At 49.0% G+C, this 24,721-nt stretch overlaps 1 protein-coding gene across 1 annotated transcript in view; it reads left to right on the plus strand.

Moving 5' to 3' along the window:
- Window positions 1-24,128, plus strand: part of LOC120933772 (phospholipid scramblase 3-like) — a 34,928-nt gene extending 10,800 nt beyond the window's left edge. Inside the window, exons 4-8 of the mRNA XM_040347167.1 lie at window positions 478-505; window positions 9,320-9,501; window positions 19,683-19,844; window positions 19,939-20,067; window positions 23,794-24,128. Coding sequence (XP_040203101.1) covers window positions 478-505; window positions 9,320-9,501; window positions 19,683-19,844; window positions 19,939-20,067; window positions 23,794-23,853 — 561 coding nt within the window. The 3' untranslated portion in view covers window positions 23,854-24,128. The remainder of the gene's footprint in view (window positions 1-477; window positions 506-9,319; window positions 9,502-19,682; window positions 19,845-19,938; window positions 20,068-23,793) is intronic.
- The last annotated feature ends 593 nt before the right edge of the window (window positions 24,129-24,721 follow it).

Below are 24,721 nucleotides of genomic sequence, written 5' to 3' on the forward strand. Positions count from 1 at the left end.
CGGTCTTTAATGGGAAGATCCTAAATATTAGGCATGGGGTGATCATTTCACAGTCTGCCATTGTTGGGAAGATCCCTAAATATTGGACACGGGGGAAGATCCCTAAATATTGGGCATGGGGTGATCATTCACCAGATGTGCACACTGAGTTTAGAAAGAACTCTGATTTTTCCTATGTGTAAAATGATTGTAACGGATGGCAGTTACGTCAGCCGAAACAACCATCCTATCTACCCATGAACATTATTTTTGCGGTATGACCTGGCTCTCTGTTGTTGGTAATGGCAATGAAGTGAGAGCATTCCGGTCATTGGACGGGAATCCATTATCCCCATTTTGTTGATATTATGATCAATGTTATGTGTTGAGTGTCGTTCTTTCCGTCTCTCTTTGTCAGTCCACATTCCACCCATGTCACGTTGATGAATGGTATTTCTGGAAAAGATCGTCAGCTAATACTGGAATTTTTTGTTTCAGATTAACCAGTTAACTGTTCGGGAAAAATGTAAGAAAATTCCCTTATTATATCCAACAGAATTCTCATTATCTGATCTCAAGTTCACATTCATCTGTCCTCTCTCTGTCCAATGTTCATCCTGAGCAGCCATTTTCAATCACGATTCTGTGGAACCCTGAGCTTCCTCTAGAAGTTACCAGGGGTTCCTTGCAAGGTCCAACACCACTTGGCAGAGTCAACTGCGTGACATTAATGTTCAGTGATGTTGGTAAGGGGGGCATTCGTCCCACTGATCACCAATGTAAGGAATATTCTTCCCACTGATCACCAATGTAAGGGACATTCTTCCCACTGATCACCAATGTAAGGAACATTCTTCCCACTGATCACCAATGTAAGGAACATTCTTCCCACTGATCACCAATGTAAGGAACATTCTTCCCACTGATCACCAATGTAAGGAACATTCTTCCCACTGATCACCAATGTAAGGAACATTCTTCCCACTGATCACCAATGTAAGGGACATTCTTCCCACTGATCACCAATGTAAGGGACATTCTTCTCACTGATCACCAATGTAAGGGACATTCTTCCCACTGATCACCAATGTAAGGAACATTCTTCCCACTGATCACCAATGTAAGGAACATTCTTCTCAATGATCACCAATGTAAGGAACATTCTTCTCACTGATCACCAATGTAAGGGACATTCTTCCCACTGATCACCAATGTAAGGAACATTCTTCTCACTGATCACCAATGTAAGGAATATTGGGCCAGATCCACAAAAGAGATACGCCGACTTAACTCGATTTTTCTAAATTTACACGGCGTGTATCTTTGCGCCCGATCCTCAAAACGAGAAGCGCCTGAAATTCGGGCTTTTCCGTCCTACCTAAAAATATTACGCTGGCGCATTCTCGTGCGCAAATTACGCTAGGCACGCCGCTTTATTTGATAGGCAAAGATGCAAATGAGGGAGATAGGGCGATCCACAGAATTAAGTGTGTGCGCCGTAGATTACGCCCTGTGCGCACCTGTTAGTTTTTTGGTGGGATTTTACACATTATAAAAGCAGCCCTAATTTTACACATGCCGTCTGAATGTCTGCTGAAGCAACACCATTCAGGAAGAGCTCAGCACACAAACGTTCAGGACTGAAATCTCTCTGCCAAAATGCCAGGACCAGCAATGATACTAGCTGCATTAGTTGATATAGAGACACAAAGAAGGAGGAGGGCACAGAGGAGGAGGATGAGGGCACAGGAGAGGGTCTACCGCCCACGGCAAGATTTGTTTGGCATGCCTGCTTGTGAAGTTTACCGCACCTACAGATTTACCCGTGAGGCCATCCTGGAATTAACATCAATACTTCAGGATGATATTACCAGCCCAACCCAACGCTCCCATGCCCTGCAGCCACTCACCAAAGTACTGGCCACTTTGCATTTTCTGGCCACTGGCTCATTCCAACGCACAAGTGGAGGCGTGGCTGGGATGGCACAATCCTCCATCAGCAGGTGTGTGCACCAAGTGGTCCCTGCAATCCTGCTGCGCATGGGAAATCAGTTTCAGAAACCCACCCAGGAGGATCAGCGTTTAAAGTCAATGACCGACTTTTACAACCTTGCCAGATTTCCACGCACCATCGGGGCCATTGATTGTACCCATGTGGCACTACAACCACCCCATGATACTGAGCACATGTTCCGGAATCGTAAAGGCTGGCATTCCATTAATGTGCAAGTCATCGTCGATGCCCATGGCCTCATCTGGCACGTCTGTGCTAAATTTCCTGGATCCTGCCATGATAGTTACATTTACCGGCAGACACAGATCTCAAGAGATTTTGACCAGAACATGTATGGAGACAGCTGGCTGATTGGTGAGTGACATGTGTGTCAGGTATGTCCCCCCCATGATGCTGACATCACAAGGGGCACATGCATGACTAATATCCTCCTGTCTTTTCCCTTACAGGTGACTCTGGATATGCCTTGGGACCTCATCTAATGACCCCATTCAGGAACCCCCAAACCCCAGGAGAGCAACGCTACAACCAGGCGCACATACGAACCCGGGGAGTGGTTGAACGGACCTTTGGGCTTCTGAAGTCCCGCTTCAGATGCCTGGATAAGTCTGGGGGTACCCTGCTGTATTCCCCTGACTTTGTGTGTCAAATAATTGGGGCATGTTGCATACTCCATAACTTTGCCCTCAGAAGGGGACTGCATATTGACTTATGTAATGACCTGACCCCTGACCCAGGCAATACTATCCCAACCAACTCTACCCGGTCTGCTGAGGGCACAACAGCTAGGAGACGCCTTGCAGAAGGCATTTTTTCCCAGTAAATGTACATGATTAATGTCACAATAAGTATGTTTTTTTTCACTGTAAATGCACATGATTAATGTCACAATAAGTATGTATTTTTTCACTGTAAATGCACATCAATAAAGTCACAATGATAATGCATGAATGCACACCACTGTGGTTCCTTGCACAGACACATCACATGCACATCGAATTGGATTAGATCCAAGTCCCCCCCCCCCTTGGGACTTGGGAGCAGTAACGCCACGCCACGGCTCCAATTATGTCACTGTGCATTCATACACCATTCAGGAACCTGGGATTGCACTTCTCCCTGGTCCTGGGGATCCCTTCTCCACCAAAACTGAGGGTGACAACCTTAATTTCTTAGGAATGCCACCCCCCCACATTCACACATCATTCACACACATAAACCAAATCATAAGTACAGAAGACCAAATTAAAAAAAAAAAAAATGCATAAACAAAAAAAAACAAGTATCCCAGCAAATTTTTTAGAGGCGGCGATTGCTACGCCTTGGCTGGGCAGGGGCACGGGCAGGGGCACGAGCACGGGCAGGGGCACGGCCACGGCCACGGCCACGGCCACGCCGTCGCGGAGGATGTCCATTGGGGGGGTGTTGAGCTGGGGAAGGAGGAGCCTCCTGGGGGTGTTGAGCTGGGGAAGGAGGAGCCTCCTGGGGGGGTTGAGCTGGGGAAGGAGGAGCCTCCTGGGGGGGTTGAGCTGGGGAAGGAGGAGCCTCCTGGGGGGGTTGAGCTGGGGAAGGAGGAGCCGCCCCTGCTGGCCTGCCCTCCATGGCCCCTGCAATGCGAGTGAGACAGGCAGTGAGGGCAGCCGCATTGGCCTGGCCAGACCTTGTATTGTCCTGCACAGCCTGGGTCAGGGCACTCAGCTCATGGGCCACGCGCGTTGTGGCGGTCTGTATGTCATTCAAACATGTTATGACCGCCGTTGAGTTGGTGGCCACATCACCGAGTGCCTCCATCATTTCACCATGGCTGTGCTCCATCTGCGTAAGTTTTTCCCGAATTTTACCAAGAATGCGGGTCTGCCGGGCATTGTCCTTCACCACACTGGCCGACAGACGCTCGCCCACAGCCACGGTCTCCTGGGTTGTCCCCCTGGCTGCCGCTGAGTCTTGCGGGCCTGGAGGAGGGGAGAGAGTGACCCTGGTGACTGGAGGCCTGTTGGGGGAGAAGTGGGAGGGGCTACCCCTGATGGTGGCCTGACTGGTGCCAGCCTCAGGGGTAGTCTCAAAGGTCATCATATCAGTGGCCAGGAGGACTTCCCGGCCAATCTGCATATTTTCCTCCTCCTCCCCCTCATCATCCTCCTCCCACTCAACCTCAACCTCCTCCCCCTCAACCTCCTCATGAGTGTAGGTTTGGCCAATCCCCTCCCCTGGGGAATCCTGCCCTTCTTGGGACTCATCATCTGCCTGTCTTGGGGGTGGTGCTGCAGCCTGGCCCGATGGGCCTGCAACCTCCTGGCCTCCAACCTCCTGGCCTCCAACCTCCTGGCGTGGAACCTCCTGGCCTCCAACCTCCTGGCGTGTAACCTCCTGGCGTGTAACCTCCTGGCCATCTGTGGAGGACACAAAACAATCACATGTTTGAGGAACCACACACTTGGCACATCTTCCCTTCCCCCACCCACACATGCTAATCAACAGAGAATAAACCAAAAAACATACCTGTCCTCCTAGGAACATCTGACGTATAGCCAGGCAGGCCCACCACCTGCTGTGGGTGGAAACACTGGGCCACTGCCCATTCCTCCTCCGTCAGTCTGACTGGGCAGGGTCCCCCTCCTCCAGTGCCCCTGGTATGGGCGTCGATCCTTGCCATCTTAGTCCGGACGACGCTTCTCAGATCGTTTATTTTTTTCTGTATGCCAGCGGGGGTCCTAGTCTCTCCCCCCCCCGCCGCATTGATCTAAACACACAAGGACACAGCTAATAGTAATTCAAAAAGAAACACGCACCAACAAACAAACAAAAAACAAACACCAAAAAACAAACACCAAAAAACAAACACCAAAAAACAATCAGCAAAAAACAATCAGCAAAAACAATAACAAACAAATTAAATAAATACACTTCTCAAACACAAACAACAACTAGACTCTCCAACTCCTCAAACACTTTTCTCACAAACACAACTTACCAACACACAAACAAACAGAGCAGAAGCAAATTGCTCATGGAAGGGGAACAATGGGATATACTTTAGCAAGGGAAGTGTGTGTGTGTGGTGCTTTTTAGACACAGGGCGATCCTCAAACTAAGTACACTTGGCCTTTTACCTATCTCACTGATTGCGCCGAGATAAGTTCTGCACATGCCCAGTGAGGTCCCGATTCGTGCGCGCATGCGCAGTAGGGCCGGCGCCTCATTTGCATGGGGTCACGGCTCATTACAATGAAGCACGCCCACTTCCTTCCCACTTGCAAAAACCCCGCCTTACGCCTCTGAATTTAAGTTACGCTGGCGCACATTTAGACGCAAATGCGCTGTGGATACGGCACTTACGACACCAACTTAGGGCAACGTAACTTAAATCACATAAGTTAGGAAAAACTAAATTTGCACCGCTGGCTGAGGATCTGGCCCATTCTTCTCACTGATCACCAATGTAAGGGACATTCTTCTCACTGATCACCAATGTAAGGAACATTCTTCTCACTGATCACCAATGTAAGGAACATTCTTCCCACTGATCACCAATGTAAGGAACATTCTTCTCACTGATCACCAATGTAAGGAACATTCTTCTCACTGATCACCAATGTAAGGAATATTCTTCTCACTGATCACCAATGTAAGGGACATTCTTCTCACTGATCACCAATGTAAGGAACATTCTTCTCACTGATCACCAATGTAAGGAACATTCTTCCCACTGATCACCAATGTAAGGAACATTCTTCTCACTGATCACCAATGTAAGGGACATTCTTCTCACTGATCACCAATGTAAGGAACATTCTTCTCACTGATCACCAATGTAAGGAATATTCTTCTCACTGATCACCAATGTAAGGGACATTCTTCTCACTGATCACCAATGTAAGGGACATTCTTCTCACTGATCACCAATGTAAGGGACATTCTTCCCACTGATCACCAATGTAAGGAACATTCTTCTCACTGATCACCAATGTAAGGAACATTCTTCTCACTGATCACCAATGCAAGGAACATTCTTCCCACTGATCACCAATGTAAGGGACATTCTTCTCACTGATCACCAATGTAAGGAGCATTCTTCTCACTGATCACCAATGTAAGGAACATTCTTCCCACTGATCACCAATTTAAGGAACATTCTTCCCACTGATCACCAATGTAAGGGACATTCTTCCCACTGATCACCAATGTAAGGGACATTCTTCCCACTGATCACCAATGTAAGGGACATTCTTCCCACTGATCACCAATGTAAGGAACATTCTTCTCACTGATCACCAATGTAAGGGACATTCTTCTCACTGATCACCAATGTAAGGGACATTCTTCCCACTGATCACCAATAAAAGGAACATTCTTCTCACTGATCACCAATGTAAGGAACATTCTTCTCACTGATCACCAATGTAAGGAACATTCTTCTCACTTGCTACCAACTGTTTGGTGGTACCAGAACACTGTAAGCCCTCACAGTTACTCTTGTTGGGCGCAGGAACAGACCCTGCTGTGAAATTTTATACCAAGAATTGCAATTACATGCCCCTGTTAAACAGGGGCAGAAAAATTGGGCCTTGGGTGGTGGTGTTGGTGGTGCCACAACACTGTAACTCCTCACAGATACTTGTGTTGGGCGTAGGAACAGGCCCTGCTGTGAAACACGACTACCAGTTTCTCGTCCTTCTTGGGCACCCCCTCTCTCTAGGCTCACGTTACTCCCTTCATCCTCAACCTGGAAACCAACATTGGAGCCCTTAAACCACTGCACATCCTCCAGCAGCATATAACTGACACTATGGATGAATAATTCCGGGGGCTCCTCCATACATGATGGTGGGTCTACGGAAGGATTGACTGTGGACAAGGAGGCGGTGGAATAGGCCGCTTTGGCAGCTGCATTAGAAGGCAAACTACTCTGAGCCTGGGTGACAGAAGATAAGGATGGCTTTGTTATCCACGCCACCAACTCTTCTGCATGTTCTGACTCAATAACACGGCCAGCAGCAGAAAAAAAGGACAACCGTGCCCCACGGCCACCACTGTTGACTGTAGACGCAGAACCTTCTTGCCCTCTTTTAGTGGCCTGTGAGCATCTGCCTCTCCTTGGTGGCCTTCCGGACATGTTGTATATTTTGTTTTTCAACACCACACTACACTGTATTGTGTACTGTGTACTGTGTACACCACCAAAAAAGTAGCAGCAACTGTAATACGGCTGCACTGTATTGTGTACTGTGTATACCACCAGAAAAGTAATAGCAACTGTACTATGGCTGCACTGTATTGTGTACTGTGTACACCACCAGAAGTGTATTAGAAACTGTACACACTGTATAAGATACTGTGTACACCGGCTGCACTGTATTAGCAACTGTACACCATGGAATGCACTGTAGATATAGGCTACACTGGATGCAGAGTATATATATATATATATATATATATATAGTAGACTGACTGTGTATATACAGTATATGTGTGTATATATATATATATAATCAAATACACTGCCACTAACTAAATAACCTGCCTGCTTAATCAAACTCAAGCTATGTCTCCATCCACACCAACAACACTACAAAGGCCCACCGTGCAGGCAGCCTTATATAGTGTGGGGCGTCGACTTGGTCCCCCTGAGCCATGATTGGCCAAAGGCACCCTGCCTTTGGCCAATTATGGCTCTCTTAGCACAGGGCGCTGGGATTGGCCAATGCATGCAGGTCATGGTGCATGCTTTGGCCAATCATCATACAGCAATGTACTGCAATCTCACAGTGCAATATGGGGCGTTCTGCGTTGCTCAGATTTTCCGTGAACGCCCTATAACTTTCGGTTTGTTTTAGAACAAACGAACACCCGATGTTCGAGTCCAACTTATGTTCGACTCGAACCGCTGGCTCATCCCTACAACTTAGTATATCCAGTCATTCTGATCAATGGGCCTCATCCACCCATAATGGAGAGCCGGCCCTAAATAGGAGACTGGAGGTTCTCCTATATGGCCCACAGCTCCTGTGGGCCATATTGATCCTGAATCCCCTTGTCCAGACATGATGGGGAATGTCTGATACCTGTATATCATCAATGGGCCTCATCACCCATAATGGAGTGCTACCTGTATAAAGGAGAGCAGAGGATCAGATCTGGTACTTGGTGATGTGTACTTCCCGTGTCCTCCAACAGCTCCTGTGGGCCATATTGACCCCAAATCCCATGGTCTATAAATGACGGGGAATCAGTCGGTCTCATCCACCGATAATGGAGAGCTGGCTGTACATAGGAGAGTGGAAGATCAGATCTGGTACCTGGTGATGTGTGCTTCCGGGGCCAGTTTTCTCCAACAGCTCCTGTGAGCCATACTGACCCCAAATCCCATTGTCTATAGATCATGGGAAAAGTCCGATATATCATCAATAAATCTCATCTACCCATAATGAAGAACTGGACACTCATAGAAGAGTGGAAGATCAGATCTGGTACCTGGTGATATGTGCTTCCAGTGTCCTCCAGCAGCTCATGTGAGCCATATTGACCTCAAATCCCATTGTCTATAAATGATGGGGAATGTCTGATACCTTTATATCATCAGTAGGTCTCATCCACCCATAATGGAGAGCTGGCTGTACATAGGAGAGTGTAGGATCAGATCTGGTACCTGGTGCTGTGTGCTTCCAGGGCCAGTTTTCTACATCAGCTCCTTTGAGCCATATTGACCCCAAATCCCATTGTCTATAGATGATGGGGAAAGTCCAATATATCATCAATAGATCTCATCTACCCATAATGAAGAACTGGGCACTCATAGAATAGTGGAAGATCAGATCTAGTACCTGGTGATGTGTCATTCTCAGTGTCCTCCAACAGCTTCTGTGAGCCATACTGACCCCAAATCCCAGTGTCTATAGATGATGGGGAAAGTCCGATATAACATCAATAGATCTCATTTACCCATAATGAAGAACTGGGCACTCATAGAAGAGTGGAAGATCAGATCTAGTACCTGGTGATGTGTCCTTCCCAGTGTCCTCCAACAGCTTCTGTGAGCCATACTGACCCCAAATTACAGTGTCTATAGATGATGGGGAAAGTCCGATATATCATCAATAGATCTCAACTACCCATAATAAAGAACTGGGCACTCATAGAAGAGAGTAGGATCAGATCTCGTACCTGGTGATGTGTCATTCCCAGTGTCCTCCAACAGCTTCTGTGAGCCATACTTACCCCAAATTTCATTGTCTATAGGTGACGGGGAACGTCTGATATGTCATCATTGTTTTGTGACGCTGTACCCTCTGTTCACTATATGACTCCTTCTTATCTTCTCTCCCGCAGTTACCACATCCCAGGGCTGGGGACGTTGCTTTGATGTGCTGAACAATGTCAGCCAACGAATCTTCCAGGCGCAGCAGAGGGTGGAGTGCTGCGGGCCCCTCTATGATGTGACTATCAGGGACAACGGGGGCACCCAGGTCATGCAGCTTATGGAGAACTGTGGATGTACCTGCACCAGAGAGGTGGGGATGTGTCTATATAAAATATAATCATACTAAATATATACTGTATATAGGTGGTAGGAGCGGTCAGAGCCGCAATAGCTCAAGCATTAAAATCCATGAATACAGCCAGGTGTGCTCCCGAAAATCACCATGTGGGGCTGTACCACAGCCGGTGTGGGAGCAAACAGAGCGATCGTGTTTTCCAATCTCCTCCATCGTTCTTAGGATGAAGGCGACAACGTCAATGATGAATAAAGTCAGATATTGGAAAAGGTGGCAAACAGATACAGAGTAATGATTGGATAATGAAGACACTCATAGAAACAACAGAAATCAGTCCCAGGTGATCCCAACACAAGATTGGACCAATTTGGCCTTAGGCCCCCATTCACATTACGAAACGTCTCATCATACGGGCAGACAATATATTTTAACCACTTTCCGATCGCCGCACGACCAGGGGAGGGCTGGCAGCCTTAGGGCTGGGGGGCAAGTCCAGTCAAGTGGCCCATTGAACCACCGAATAAGCGCAACCTCACCAGTGCCCATCAGCGCAGCCTCACCAGTGCATGGGGATTAGAGAGGAGAGCAGCCGGATTACACAGAGCGGAGATCTCCCGCTTACCCAGCGTGGCCGATGTGATACGAAGTCCCGCCTCCTGGACCAGCTCCTATGATGGACGTCATCAGTGTGCTGTCTATCATAGGAGCCAGTACTTTGTATGACAGCGGCTGCCAGGTAAGTGAGAGATCCCCGCTCTGTGTAAACTGGTGGCACTTCCCCTCTGAGGCAGCCCAATGGGCACAGCGGGACCTATTGTAGGGCCGGCCCTGGGTGACCTCCCACTGCCCCAGCTCGTGGTTCACTCGCCCCCGATTGGCACCTGCCCCCGATTAGCCCGGGGACAGACTTGGTCTAGGGACAGTGTCCTCAGCACGGGGACTGTCCCCGGAAACTGGTGACGTCTGGTCACCATAGGCTAGTGGCCAGCAGGTCCACGGCCAGCTCCCAGCAGGACCTACAGCATGTGGGTTCTGCTGGGAGCTGGCCATGGACCTAAGAGGGCTGACAGAGGGACTGGCAGACAGAGAGGGATGGGCTGACAGAGGGACAGGTGGACAGAGAGGGATGGGCGGACAGAGGGACAGGCGGACAGAGAGGGACAGGCGGACAGAGAGGGACACTGTCCGGGCGGACAGAGAGGGACGGGCGGACAGAGAGGGACAGGCAGACAGAGAGGGATGGGCTGACAGAGGGATGGGTGAACAGAGAGGGATGGGCTGACAGGGATGGGTGGACAGAGGGACAGGCGGATAGAGAGGGATGGGTGGACAGAGGGAAATGCTGACAGAGGGACATGCTGACAGAGAGGGATGGGCGGACAGAGAGGGATGGGCGGACAGAGAGGGATGGGCTGACAGAGAGGGATGGGCTGACAGAGAGGGATGGGCTGACAGAGATGGGTGGACAGAGGGACAGGCTGACAGAGAGGGATGGGCTGACAGAGGGACAGGTTGACAGAGAGGGATGGGCGGACAGAGAGGGATGGGCTGACAGAGGAACAGGTGGACAGAGAGGGATGCGCGGACAGAGGGATGGGCTGACAGAGGGACAGGCGGACAGAAAGGGATTGGCTGACAGAGGGACAGGCGGACAGAGAGGGATGGGTGGACAGAGAGGGATGGGCTGACAGAGGAACAGGTGGACAAAGAGGGATTGGTGGACAGAGAGGGATTGGTGGACAGAGGGACAGGCGGACAGAGAGGGACAGGTGGACAGACAGGGACGGGCAGACAGAAAGGGACGGGCGGACAGAGAGGGACTGGCGGACAGAGAGGGACAGACGGACAGAGAGGGACAGGCGGACAGAGAGGGATTGGTGGACAGAGGGACAGGCGGACAGAGAGGGATTGGTGGACAGAGGGACAGGCGGACAGAGAGGGACAGGCGGACGGAGAGGGATGGGTGAACAGAGAGGGATGGGTGGACAGAGGGACAGGCTGAAAGAGGGACAGGCGGACAGAGAGGGATTGGTGGACAGAGAGGGACAGGCGGACAGAGAGGGATGGGCTGACAGAGGGACAGGCGGACAGAGAGGGACGGGTGAACAGAGAGGGACGGGTGAACAGAGAGGGACGGGTGGACAGAGAGGGATGGGCGGACAGAGAGGGACAGGCGGACAGAGAGGGACAGGCGGACAGAGAGGGACAGGCGGACAGAGAGGGACGGGCGGACAGAGAGGGACAGGTGGACAGAGAGGGAGAGACGGACAGGCGGACAGAGAGGGACGGGTGGACAGAGAGGGACAGGCGGACAGAGAGGGATGGGCTGACAGAGAGGGACAGGCGGACAGAGAGGGATGGGCTGACAGAGAGGGATGGGCGGACAGAGAGGGACGGGCGGACAGAGAGGGACAGGCGGACAGAGAGGGACAGGCGGACAGAGAGGGACGGGCGGACAGAGAGGGACAGGCGAACAGAGAGGGACAGGCGGACAGAGAGGGATTGGTGGACATAGAGGGACGGGCGGACAGAGAGGGACAGGCGGACAGAGAGGGATTGGTGGACATAGAGGGACGGGCGGACAGAGAGGGACAGGCGGACAGAGAGGGATTGGTGGACATAGAGGGACGGGCGGACAGAGAGGGACAGGCGGACAGAGAGGGACAGGCAAACAGAGAGGGACAGGCAAACAGAGAGGGACAGGCAGACAGAGAGGGACAGGCGGACAGAGAGGGACGGGCGGACAGAGAGGGACGGGCGGACAGAGAGGGACGGGCAGACAGAGAGGGAAAGGCGGACAGAGAGGGACAGGCGGACAGAGAGGGACGGGCAGACAGAGAGGGACAGGCAGACAGAGAGGGACAGGCGAACAGAGAGGGACAGGCGAACAGAGAGGGACAGGCGGACAGAGAGGGACAGGCGAACAGAGAGGGACAGGCGGACAGAGAGGGACAGGCGGACAGAGAGGGACAGGCGAACAGAGAGGGACAGGCGAACAGAGAGGGACAGGCGAACAGAGAGGGACAGGCGGACAGAGAGGGACAGGCGAACAGAGGGACAGGCGGACAGAGAGGGATTGGTGGACATAGAGGGACGGGCGGACAGAGAGGGACAGGCGGACAGAGAGGGACAGGCGAACAGAGGGACAGGCGGACAGAGAGGGATTGGTGGACATAGAGGGACGGGCGGACAGAGAGGGACAGGCGTGTATCTATCCATTCTCCTTTCATATTTTCCATCATCTCTTGTGTCTATCGTCTCTCTGTTCGGATTTCCCATCACCTCCAATGTAATTTCCTTCTCCTTTCAGATCTTCTATATCCTCCCATGTCTCTCTCTTCTCCTCTTAGACTGTCCCTTACCTTCTACATTTCTCCCGTAAGACCAGCCCCGCCCCGGGGCCACACATGACAAGCTCAGCCGAGCCAATCGCAGGGCGCACCGCTCATGTGAACTCCAAATCCCAGAATGCCACAGCGTGTGGCCGAACATGACCCTGGTCGCCCAATCACGGGGCGCTTGAGTAGAATTCAATTCCCAGAAGCCACAGCATGCGGCCGGGCGCCGCGGCCATGCCCCTGGCTCAATTCCTCACAGAAAAAAAAAAAATTGGCAGTGGGCGATCGCCGGCCGTTTTGCATATAAGTTGGGACGGCCTGGGGGGACGTTGCCACCTTGCATCCCGGCCCAGCCCGCCCCTGCGCACGACCATGTGCTTCGACAACATGGCACGGGCAGGCAGATTGGCATACAGGTACGTCCCTTTAAATTTGCCTCGTGCTTCGCGAGTGCAGCCGCGGGTCATTGGGTTCCCAGGAGGCCCGCGATTACGGTCGGCAAGGGCAGAGCAGGGGGGATGCCTTTGTAAACAAGTAATTTTCCTATTCTGCCTAGTGACACTGCCACTGATGATCGTTCCCCCGTGATCGGGAACGGTCATCAGCGACTTGTAACGCGTAACCACGCCCCCTAACAGTAAGAATCACTCACTAGTACTGACTTAACCCCTGCAGCGCCACCTAGTGGTTAACCCCTTTTCACAGTAATCAGTGCATTTTTATAGCACCGATCTCTGTAAAAATGACAATGGTCCCAAAATGGTGTCAAAAGTGTCCGATGTGTCCGCCATAACGTCGCAGTCATGATAAAAATCGCTGATCGCCGCCATTACTAGTAAAAAAAAAAAATATATTAATAAAAATGCCATAAAACTATCACCTATTTTGTAGACGCTATGGTCCAGATTCTGAAAGGGCTTACGACGGCGCAACGCCATGTGCGCCGTCGTAAGTCCTAATCTGGGCCGTCGTATCTATGCGACTGATTCTTAGAATCAGTTACGCATAGATATCCATTAGATCCGACAGGCGTAAGGCTCTTATGCTGTCGGATCTTAAATGCAATTTTTTTTTTTTGCCGCTAGGTGTCGCTTCCGTCGTTTTCCTGATCGAGTATGCAAAATAGCAAAATACGAGAATTCCCAAACGTACGCACGGTGGACGCAGTGAAGATACGGCGTTTACGTTAGATTTGCGATGCGTAAAGTTGCCCCTGCTATATGAGGGGCAACCAATGTTAAGTATGGCCGTCGTTCCCGCGTCGAAATTTAAAAAATTACGTTGTTTGCGTAAGTCGTCCGTGAATGGGGCTGGACGCCATTAACGTTCACGACGAAACCAATGACGTCCTTGCGACGTCATTTAGTGCAATGCACGTCGGGAAATTTTAGGGATGGCGCATGCGCAGTACGTTCAGCGCGGGAATGCGCCTAATTTAAATGATCCACGCCCCCTACCCGAATCATTTGAATTAGGCGGGCTTGCGCCAGAGGATTTACGCTACGCCGCTGCAACTTTACAGGCAAGTGCTTTGTGAATCAAGCACTTGCCCGTAAAACTTGCGGCGGCGTAACGTAAATGAGATACGTTACGCCGCCGCAGAGATGCGGCGATCTACGAGAATCTGCCCCTATAACTTTTGCGCAAACCAATCGATAAACGCTTAATTTTTTTTTTTTTTTTTTTTTTACCAAAAATATGTAGAAGAATACGTATCGGCCTAAACTGAGAATTTTTTTATATATTTTTTGGGAATATTTAGCAAAAAGTAAAAAATATATATATATATATTTTTTTTAAATTGTCGCTCTATTTTTGTTTATAAAGCAAAAAATAAAAACCGCAGAGGTGATCAAATACCACCAAAATAAATCTCTATTTGTGGGGGAAAAAAGACGCCAATTTTGTTTGGGAGCCACGTCGCACGACCGCGCAATTGTCAGTTAAAGCGACGCCTTGCCGAATCGCAGAAAGTGGCCCGGGCCTTTGACCAGCAAAATGGCCCGGGGCTGAAGCGGTTAATAGCCGCTGTACATGTGACAAACGTGTGAAATTTGCAGGTTTTTACCACCGTATATATATACAATGTAGAGTCACCTCACGTGTGCCCCCTGGTGGAGATATGAATGTACTGAATAATATAGTAGTATAGTATAGTATATATACAGTGGCCCGGATTCAGAGAGCAGTTACGACAGCGTATCTCCGAAAACGCCATCGTAAGTTGCGGGGTCGTATCTATGCGACTGATTTGTAGAATCAGTTACGCATAGATTTCCCTAAGATCCGACCGGCGTAAGTGTCTTACACCGTCGTATCTTAGGCTGCATATTTACGCTGGCCGCTAGGTGGCGCTTCCGTAGATTTACGCAAGGAATATGCAAATTAGGTAGATACGCCGATTCAGAAACGTACGTCCGCCCGGAGCATTTTTTTACGTTGTTTACGTTAGGCTTTTTCCGGCGTATAGTTACCCCTGCTATATGAGGCGTATCCTATGTTAAGTATGTCCGTCGGGCCAGCGTCGAATTTTTTAAATTTTACGTCGTTTGCGTAAGTCGTTCGCGAATAGGGCTGTACGTAAGTTACATTCACGTCTAAAGCATTGACGATTTGCGGCGTAATTTCGAGCATGCACACTGGGATTCTTTCACGAACGGCGCATGCGCCGTTCATAAAAAACGTCAAATACGTGGGGTCACAATTAATTTAAATAAAACACGCCCACATCATCCACATTTGAATTAGGCGGGCTTACGCCGGACCACATACGTTACGCCGCCGTAACTTATGGCGCAAGTTCTTTCTGAATACGGAACTTGCGCCCTAATTTACGGCGGCGTAACGTATCTGAGATACGTTACGCCCGCAGATAGATACACCATTGTATCTGAATCCGGGCCAGCGTGTGGATATATATAGCGTAGAATCCCCTTCTCACATGTGCCCCCTGGTGGAGATATGAATGTACTGAATAATATAGTAGTATAGTATATATACAGTGTGTGGTTATACATACAATAAAACCTTGGTTTGAGAGTAACTTGGTTTGAGAGCGTTTTGCAAGACAGGCAACATTTTTTAATACATTTTGACTTGATATACAAGCGATGTCTTGATATAAGAGTAGCGTCATGTCACCACTGAGTATTAGAGAAGAGAGGAGCCTCTAAGTGTAGCAATATGGTTACATTTAATAAAGCTACAACATTTAGCGACTTATTGCTACACTTAGAGGCTCCTCTCTTCTCTTTTATACTCTGGAGCTCCTGCTGGATTTTGCTTCTAATCCCCTTGTGGACGGACATTTCATGGTTACACAACCAATCACATGGCTATAATCCTTTTATATGGAATATAAACTGAAGGACCTATGAATAAATGGTTGTGGAACGAATCATTTGAGTTTCCATTATTTCTTATGGGGAAATTCGCTTTGATATAAGAGTGCTTTGGATTACAAGCATGTTTCTGGAACGAATTATGCTCGCAATCCAAGGTTTTATTGTAGTGTAGAATCCCCTTCTCACATGTGCCCCCTGGTGGACATATGCATGTATAGTATAATATATATATATATATATATGGCCAGATTCTTAAAAGGCTTATGACGGCGCAACGCCATTTGCGCCGTCGTAAGTCCTAATCTGGGCCGTCGTATCTATGCGAATGATTCTTAGAATCAGTTACGCATAGATATCCATTACATCTGACAGGCGTAAGGCTCTTACGCTGTCAGATCTTAAATGCAATTTTTTTTCCCGCCGCTAGGTGTCGCCTCGTCGTTTTCCCCGTCGTCTATGCAAATTAGCTATTTACGCGAGATTCCCGAACGTACGCGCGGTCGATGCAGTGAATTTACGACGTTTCCGTAGCATTTGCGACGCGTAAAGTTGATCCACGCCCCCTACCGGGATCATTTGAATTAGGCGGGCTTGCGCCGGAGAACTTACGCTACGCCGCCGCAACTTTACAGGCAAGTGCTTTGTGAATCAAGCACTTGCCCGTAAAACTTGCGGCCGTGTAGCGTAAACGAGATACGTTACGCACGCAGAATCTGGCCCATACAGTTTAGTCACCTTCTCACATGTAAAAAGAAAAATATGTGAAGCGCTCCCTCTTTTCCCCAAAAAATGTGATGCAAATACAAAATAAATAAAATAGTGACCCCCCCCACCCTAGTGGTAGTATTGCATATGACACCAAAAATATAGGCCCGGATTCACAAAGCACTTGCGCCGACGTATCTCCAGTTACGCCGCGTAAGTGCAAATATGCGCCGTCGTATCTGTGCGCCGGACACTGAAACTAAGATACGCCTGAAAATAGGCTTCATCCGACCGACGTAACTTTCCTACGCCGGCGTAGAGTGGGCGCATGTTTATGCTGGATGCATTTGGCGCTCCCATTGATTTTCTATTCAAATATGCAAATGAGGAAGATACGCCGATTCACGAACGTACGTGCGCCCGACGCAGTGGGCGTAAAGTCATACGTCCCGCGTAAAGTTATGCCCCATAAAGGAGGTGTAACTCAGCAGCATCCATGCAAAGGGCTGCACCAGGGAACACAAGCCGACGTATTTTACGTAGTTTACGTAGGACGTGAATATGACTTGGCGTAGGTTACGTTCACGCCGTAGGCAGTGATCCAGCGTATCTTAGGGAGTAGTTCCGACGTGATTCTGAGCATGCGCACTGGGATGCGTCCACGGGACGGCACATGCGCGGTTCATTATACTTATCTGTCTGGCGCTCGGCCCATCATTTGCATGGAGTCACGCCTAATTTGCATGGCTCACGCCCACTTCCACATACGCCGGCTTCCGCCTAGGAAACCCAGCGCAGTTTTGGCAGCACTGGCTTTGTGAATCCAGTGCTTGCCTCTCTGCGCTGCGTCAGTGTAGCGTAAAGGAGATACACTACGGCGGCAAAAATGTGCGCCGATGTCTGTGAATCCAGGCCATATTATATATGTCACAATGAAAGTGATATGTGCAACCAGTGACCTCTAGTGGGTACAGAAATTATAACACACACACATATATATATATATATATATATATATATATATATATATATATATATATATATATACACAGTGGAACCTCGGTTTAAGAGTAACTTGGTTTGAGAGCGTTTTAATTTGCGAGCAAATTTTTTTTTTTATTCTGACTCAGTTTGAGAGCAGAATTCAAGCTAAATAGGCCTGTAGTACCTCATTTGGCCTAAAGGGGGGGCGCAGAAGCTGAGCAGAGTCGAAAATAGGCCTGCAGTACCTCATTTGGCCTAAAGGGGGGGCGCAGAAGCCGAGCAGAGTCGAAAATAGGCCTGCAGTACCTTATTTGGCCTGAGGTACGGGGGGGGGGGGGCGCAGAATCCGAGCAGAGTCGAAAATAGGCCTGAAGTACCTCATTTGGCCTGAGGTACGGGGGAGGCGCAGAAGCCGAGCAGACTCGAAAATAGGCCTGCAGTACCTCATTTGGCCTGAGGAACCGGGGGCGCAGAAGCCGGGCGGAGTCAAAAATAGGCCTGCAGTACCTCATTTGGCCTGAGGTACGGGGGCACAGGAACCGAGCCAAAGTGTTCTCAGGTCTTTTCCGCCGTTTTTGGCGCTCTCTGACTCCCCCCCCCCACCTCTGGCCGCATTTGGTATTGTATCCCATTGAAGTTAATGCGGAACTAATTATTTTCGTTTCCATTGACTTCAATGGGAAAACTCGCTTTGATATGTGAGTACTTTGGATTACGAGCGTTCTCCTGGAACGGATTATGCTCGTAATCCGAGGTTCAACTGTATATCACTACAGGCCCTGAAATACAGTGTAGCCTGCACAGTGTGGTATTTAGAAAACTTGGGCTGGGTCCAGGGGCGGACTGACCATTGGGGCTCTCGGGCACTGCCGCTCTATGCCACTAGGTGGCCCCATCAGGTTTGACATGCTTTTGATGTGAAAATCCTGAGATTTTAGCTGCCCTGCCTCTGCATTGCCTCCTGGCGTGGTGGCCATCTGTAAGCCCGGGGGACCCATAATCTTCTATTGCCCGGGGACCCCATGAGTTGTCAGTCTGCCCCTGGCTGGGTCATACATACTGAAAAGTCAGCCTTGAGAGCTTAGAGTCTCAAGTATCTAGGTCAGATCCTGGATAAGGTCCAGGCAAATGTATTTCTGCCACCCGTAAAGATCTGCACCCCGAAGGATCAGGTATGTCAGGTAAGGAGCACCAGGCAACCCTCGATTCGGCTCTGTATGAGTCTTCAGGGAAGAACGGTGTCCTCCTTCGAGGCAGTTCCCTATGCGCAATTCCGTTCCAGGCTTATACAACAAAACATCTTGTCGGGTTGGAACAGGCGAGCACAAGCCCTGGATTACACCATGTCCTTATCTGCCTGGGCACGCTTAGGCCTAAACTGGTGGTTGCCGGATCAGGACCTGCAAAAGGGAAGATCCTTCCTCCCGGTGTCTTGGAGAGAACGGACCACAGACACCAGTCTGAAGATCAAGACATCAGTCTTGAGGATCAATCCTGGACAATTTACAATATGTTACAATTTGTTGTGTTTTGTTAAATGTCCCCATGATGGTGCCCAGCTACCGATGTCTCTTTTTACCAAATGCTCACAAATTAGCCTTGAAAAAGACCAGAAAAACACAAGACTCAGGTACCGTAGATTTCAGTGGGGTCCAGCACTAGGTTCCGGGTTCTGGGACCTCCTGCCAGGTTCTCCGATCACTCTGTGATCTTAACTTTGCCGAGTTCTACTCATACTGAATGGTCAGGTGTCCACAAACATTAGGCTATGGAGTGTATATGAATATAGGATGTGGAGGTGAGATGACTGTGTCTCTTATTACAGATGGACGTTCAGTGTCCTCCAGGACATCCAGTTGGATCGGTGAAGCTCCACTGGAACAACCTGGTGACCCACCTGTCTGTCATGAATGCCAACAAAGAGGTCGTTCTGCTCATTCTGGGGCCGAGCTTACAGACCAGCATCTTCGGAAACTCCACCTTTGAGGTAAAACAGCCAGCCCCTGCGGTGCGGAGTAGTTTGATGGGGGTTATCAGTTGGCCCTAACCGATTTCACGTGACCCTTCTGTCTCTTTCTCAGGTGAAGTCTCGGGATGAGCAGCATGTTGTCGGGGTGATGCGGATGGAGAGCAGCAATTATGTTGTCTCATTTCCACTGGATCTGGATGTGACTATCAAAGCCACCCTCCTGGGTGCCGCCATGTACCTGGTGAGTGCACCAATATCTTTACTCACATGATGGGGTAACTGGCCCCCCGTGTTAGCAGAATGTCTTGTTCAATGATGACATCTAAAGCTCTGGTAACATTGTGGCCATACTCCTTTAGAGGTAGGAACCAGTGGCGTAGCGTGGGTTTTTTAGTAAGCACCTCCTAACCAGTGGAATTTTGGATACCCCACCCTGATTACACCTCCCCAGACACTCCCCTTCACTCTGATCACCCCCCCCCCAGATACCCCCACCCAGATCACACCCCAGATACCCTCTTCCACTCTGATCACACCCGCCCAGATACCCCCAGATAAGCATGCTCCCCCAACCATCAGACTTCCCTTTTCCCCTTTACACATTAGATATCCCTTTCAAATCAGAAGCCCCCCACTAGACTCCTCCCTTTCACATTAGAAGTCCCCTTCACATCAGAGTCCCCCTGTCTCCCCATCAGTTTCTGTAGGCTGAATACAATCTTGTAAGCAGGATGAATGCAACCTTTGGGCCATAGTTTGTGGACCCCTGCTTTAAAGCAAGAAGGGCCAATGACGGGGCTTTAATATAAACCAACCCCCTTACTATGAAAAGGGCCTTGTTCTGCTGCTGGCCAATTCTACAATGCTGTATCCACTATTGTCTTGTATTGCTTGTAGGAAAACCATTACCTGCACTCTTTGGCCCGGATTCAGAAAGGACTTACGCCGACGTATCTTCTGATACGCCGCGTAAGTCCACGGATGCGCCGTAGTATCTATGCGCCTGATTCAGGAAACAAGATACGCCTGAATTTTGGCTTGATCCGACCAACACAAGTCTCCTACGCCGTCGTATCTTGGGCGCATATTTACGCTGGCCGCAAGGGGCGCTTCCATTGATTTACGCGTTGAATATGTAAATGACCCAGATACGCCGATTCACGAACGTACTTGCGCCCGTCGATGTAATCTACGCCGTTTACGTAAGGCGCACGTCCGGTGTAAAGTTAAGCCTCATAAAGCAGGGGTAAGTCATGTTAGGGTATGGACGTCGGAACAGCCGTCGTATTTTACGTCGTTTACGTAAGTCGTACGTGAATGGGGCTGGGCGTAGGTTACGTTCACGTCGTAGGCAGTGATTCGACGTATCTTATAAAGTATTTTAGACGTGATTCTGAGCATGCGCACTGGGATGCGTCCACAGGAAGGCGCATGCGCCGTTCGTTCGGACCATCATTTGCATTGAGGCACGGTTCATTTCAATAGATCACGCCCACTACCTTCCTACTTTGAATTAGGCGGGCATACGCCGGCCAATTTACGTTACGCCGGCTTACGCAAACAACGTAAACGATGGAAAATTCGACGCTGTCCCGACGTCCATATTTAACATTGGCTACACCTCAAATAGCAGGGGTAACTTTACGCTGGAAAAAGCCTTACGTAAACAACGTAAATCAATGCGCCGGGCGCACGTACGTTTCTGAATCAGCGTATCTAGCTCATTTGCATATTCTATGCGTAAATCTACGGAAGCGCCATGTAAATATGCACTCCAAGATACGACGGCGTAGGAGACTTACGCAGCTCTTATTTAGGCAACAGTGAGGCGCAGAGATGTGACGCCTCACACTCAGAGTTACGACGGCGTATCTGGAGATACGCCAATGTCACTCCTTTCTGAATCCGGGCCTGTGTCTCTAATGCATTTCAGCAAATTCTGCTTCATTAAAATTATTTTACACAGCCATATGCTCTGCAGTGTCTTAATTGTTATACTAAAACCCCAACTTTTGCTCTTTGTTGTTAGTACATTTGGGCCTAACCTGGCTCACTAAAATGATCCTGTTGCTGGCTAATTTTACACAGCTATATCCTGTGCCTGCATTGCACGCGGTTAAGGGTCGTTTGTTGAACTTTCTCATTTACTTAAAGAGTTAGCGTGATAGTTATTGCTACAAGTGCGAAGCAAAACATTGTGACTGCAGCATGTAAGGCCTAATGGGGGTGGCACTAAAAAAACACAGCTCAACCACACATTTTTACAGTCCCTCCCACCACATGTCAAAACTTAGCCTCAAGGCATCCCTCTAATGTATAATTTAAATGATTGGAAGGGCCCTCTCTCCATTGTATGGATTTTTTTTTATATTGGGATTAATTCATGACCCCCCATGGCAGTGTCCAGCTACCCATGCATGGCTTGGCTATTGCCATTGACAACATTTAATAAGAAGACTTGACCCCCACTGGCTTTTGCCACTAAGTAGGTCTATGCCAGATTTCTAACAGGATTTGCCGAAACCTTAGCCAATCAAACCTGGCCCATCTAAGGTCACATTTCCAAACTGCCATTCAGGGACACCCCTTCCACAAAAAGATGATTTTTGATACTTTTTTGTGACCCCATAGACTTCACGGGTTCATGCTTGAACCTTTAGTTATTTCCTAGTTGGGTGGGCGGGGTATCACATCTTCAGCTCTGAGGGGTTCTTGCTGGGTCCTGTGGTCTTTCAATTTTGGGGAGTCACCTCCCCCAAAAGTGAAGGACTACAAGTCACATCATGAACCCCTGAGATCTAAGGATGTGTCCTCCTCCCATCCCTCGGAGGGTGTCATCTGTCCTCTGCTGCCAGCTCATCTGCTGTCCTCTCTGCAGTCAGTATCCCATAACACACATGGGTGTTCCATACATCCCCTGTGCCCGGCCTCCCCTCTGAGTATTGAGAGTTTTTGTCAAATCCTGGCAGTTCCTCTCCCTATAAGCCCTATACACATGCCTGGGGATCCCGTCGGGAAAAAACATTGGGTTTCCAATGGGATTCCTGGCAGGCTTGCCCTGAAAAACCGTGTATACACACGACCACACAAAAACCCGCCATTCTTTTGAAGGGAAAGAACACAGTGACGTCATGGACTACGACGAGCCGGTGTCTTGTCACATTCAATGCCGTCGCCACCATCTTGCTACACCCCACACTAACCTTGTATACCGTGTTATCGAGCATGCCTGGTTTTTCATCGCATACAGACGACAATTTTTCTCGGCAAGAAACTCTCTGCCAGGAAACCCAACCAGAAAATAAAGAGCAGGGTTCTCTATTTTCCTGTCAGGATTCCCATCTGTTTTCCTGATGGGAAAACTGTTAGGGAGCATACACACGGCCGGGATTCCCAGCCAAATGCTCTCCTGGCAGTTTTCCTGCCAGGAAAACCGGTTGTCTGTAGGAGGCTTATGAGTATTTTGCGGGAGAAGATTGAAGAGGTGTTGGGTGGAGCTCTGTGGTGACGTCACGGTTGCTAGACGCCAGGCGGCAGGGTACAAGGTAAGGTAAAATGGGTCTCAGCCTCTCGGCCGGCCTGGACAAGTACTGTCAGTGAGTAAAGCGGCAATGTGGTAGCCTTTTTTGGGGGCATTAGATGGGGGTGGCTGTGCCATTTCTTTTTCCGGGACACTGTATTGTCCCGGAATGAAAGTGCCCGGTGCTCGGGACAGACCTGCAAAATGCGGGACTGTCCCAGGCATTCCATCACTAGCAGCGATCTATTGCATCCCATGTAACGTGGACCCCATAGTACTGTTCCAATTGTGTCCAGTATAATGTTTCCTATCTCCTCCATAGAAGTAATTTCTGACCTTCAGTACAGACCATGACGAAGAATGCACATCAGCAGATATCATGTGATTATATAGAGAGACTTTACCCTCTGTGGGGCTCCTAATTGACTCCACTTCACTCTCTTCCAGGACAATCTCATCCTTAGTAAGAAGAAATATGTGGAGAGAAAAGCAAGGAGCAGCGACTAAAGCCCAATGCCATAATGTATATGTCTATACGTATATACTAGGTCTCCTATTGTGCCATGTATAATGTTTAGATGTATCTGATATACAGAGCAGTTTTTTTCTTCCTCTGCAGATGATCACACGTGGGCCTTAGCAAAACTCTACTAACCAATGAGCTTGATTTATTAAGCTGCAGTAACATTGAAGGTATGCTTTAGTGGCCTTCTCAGACCATACTGGACCTGGTTCATTAAGCTGCCAGGAGGACCTTTAAATTAACCAAAACTTTGCCTATACTGCTCCCGCCTCTTTTTCCAGGTATGGGGGGAAATTTTATGTATATATTCCATAATGCTCAACATATTAATACAACAATTATTTCATATAGCTCAGGTTCACGTTACTGTACCGTAAAGCGTGCTTACCGCATTCTAAAGTATCCTCTTAGTCAATATGAACGCATGTTGTCTTAGCGTGCCTTAAGCATAATTTAGGACGCCTTAAGTGCTATTGCATATATCGGTATATCAGGGAAATTTTCTTATGTGATAGTGTGGCTGGAGAAGCTACTTTGGTGTGCAGTAAGTCCTTTGTTTTTCATTTTGAAAGGAACAGGAACAGGAAATGGTTCTAGAAAGTGGGCTTCAGGCCGCCATCATCAGCATATGACTCCCATATTCTGAACATCTAATCGGCCTTCAATATTTCTTATCCTTCCATTGAGAGTGTCTTCTAAGCATGCTATAAAGAGAAGGGTCCTTCAAGCTGGCTGAGGAGAGGGGGGTCCTTAAAATCTGCTATTGGGAAAGGGTCCCTCAAGCCTGCCATAGAGAGGGATCCTTCATACCTGCCGTGTAGGGGAATTTAAAGCTGGTTACAGAGAGGAGAC

This window comes from Rana temporaria, chromosome 3 (assembly GCF_905171775.1).
Source record: "Rana temporaria chromosome 3, aRanTem1.1, whole genome shotgun sequence".
Lineage (NCBI taxonomy): Eukaryota > Metazoa > Chordata > Amphibia > Anura > Ranidae > Rana > Rana temporaria.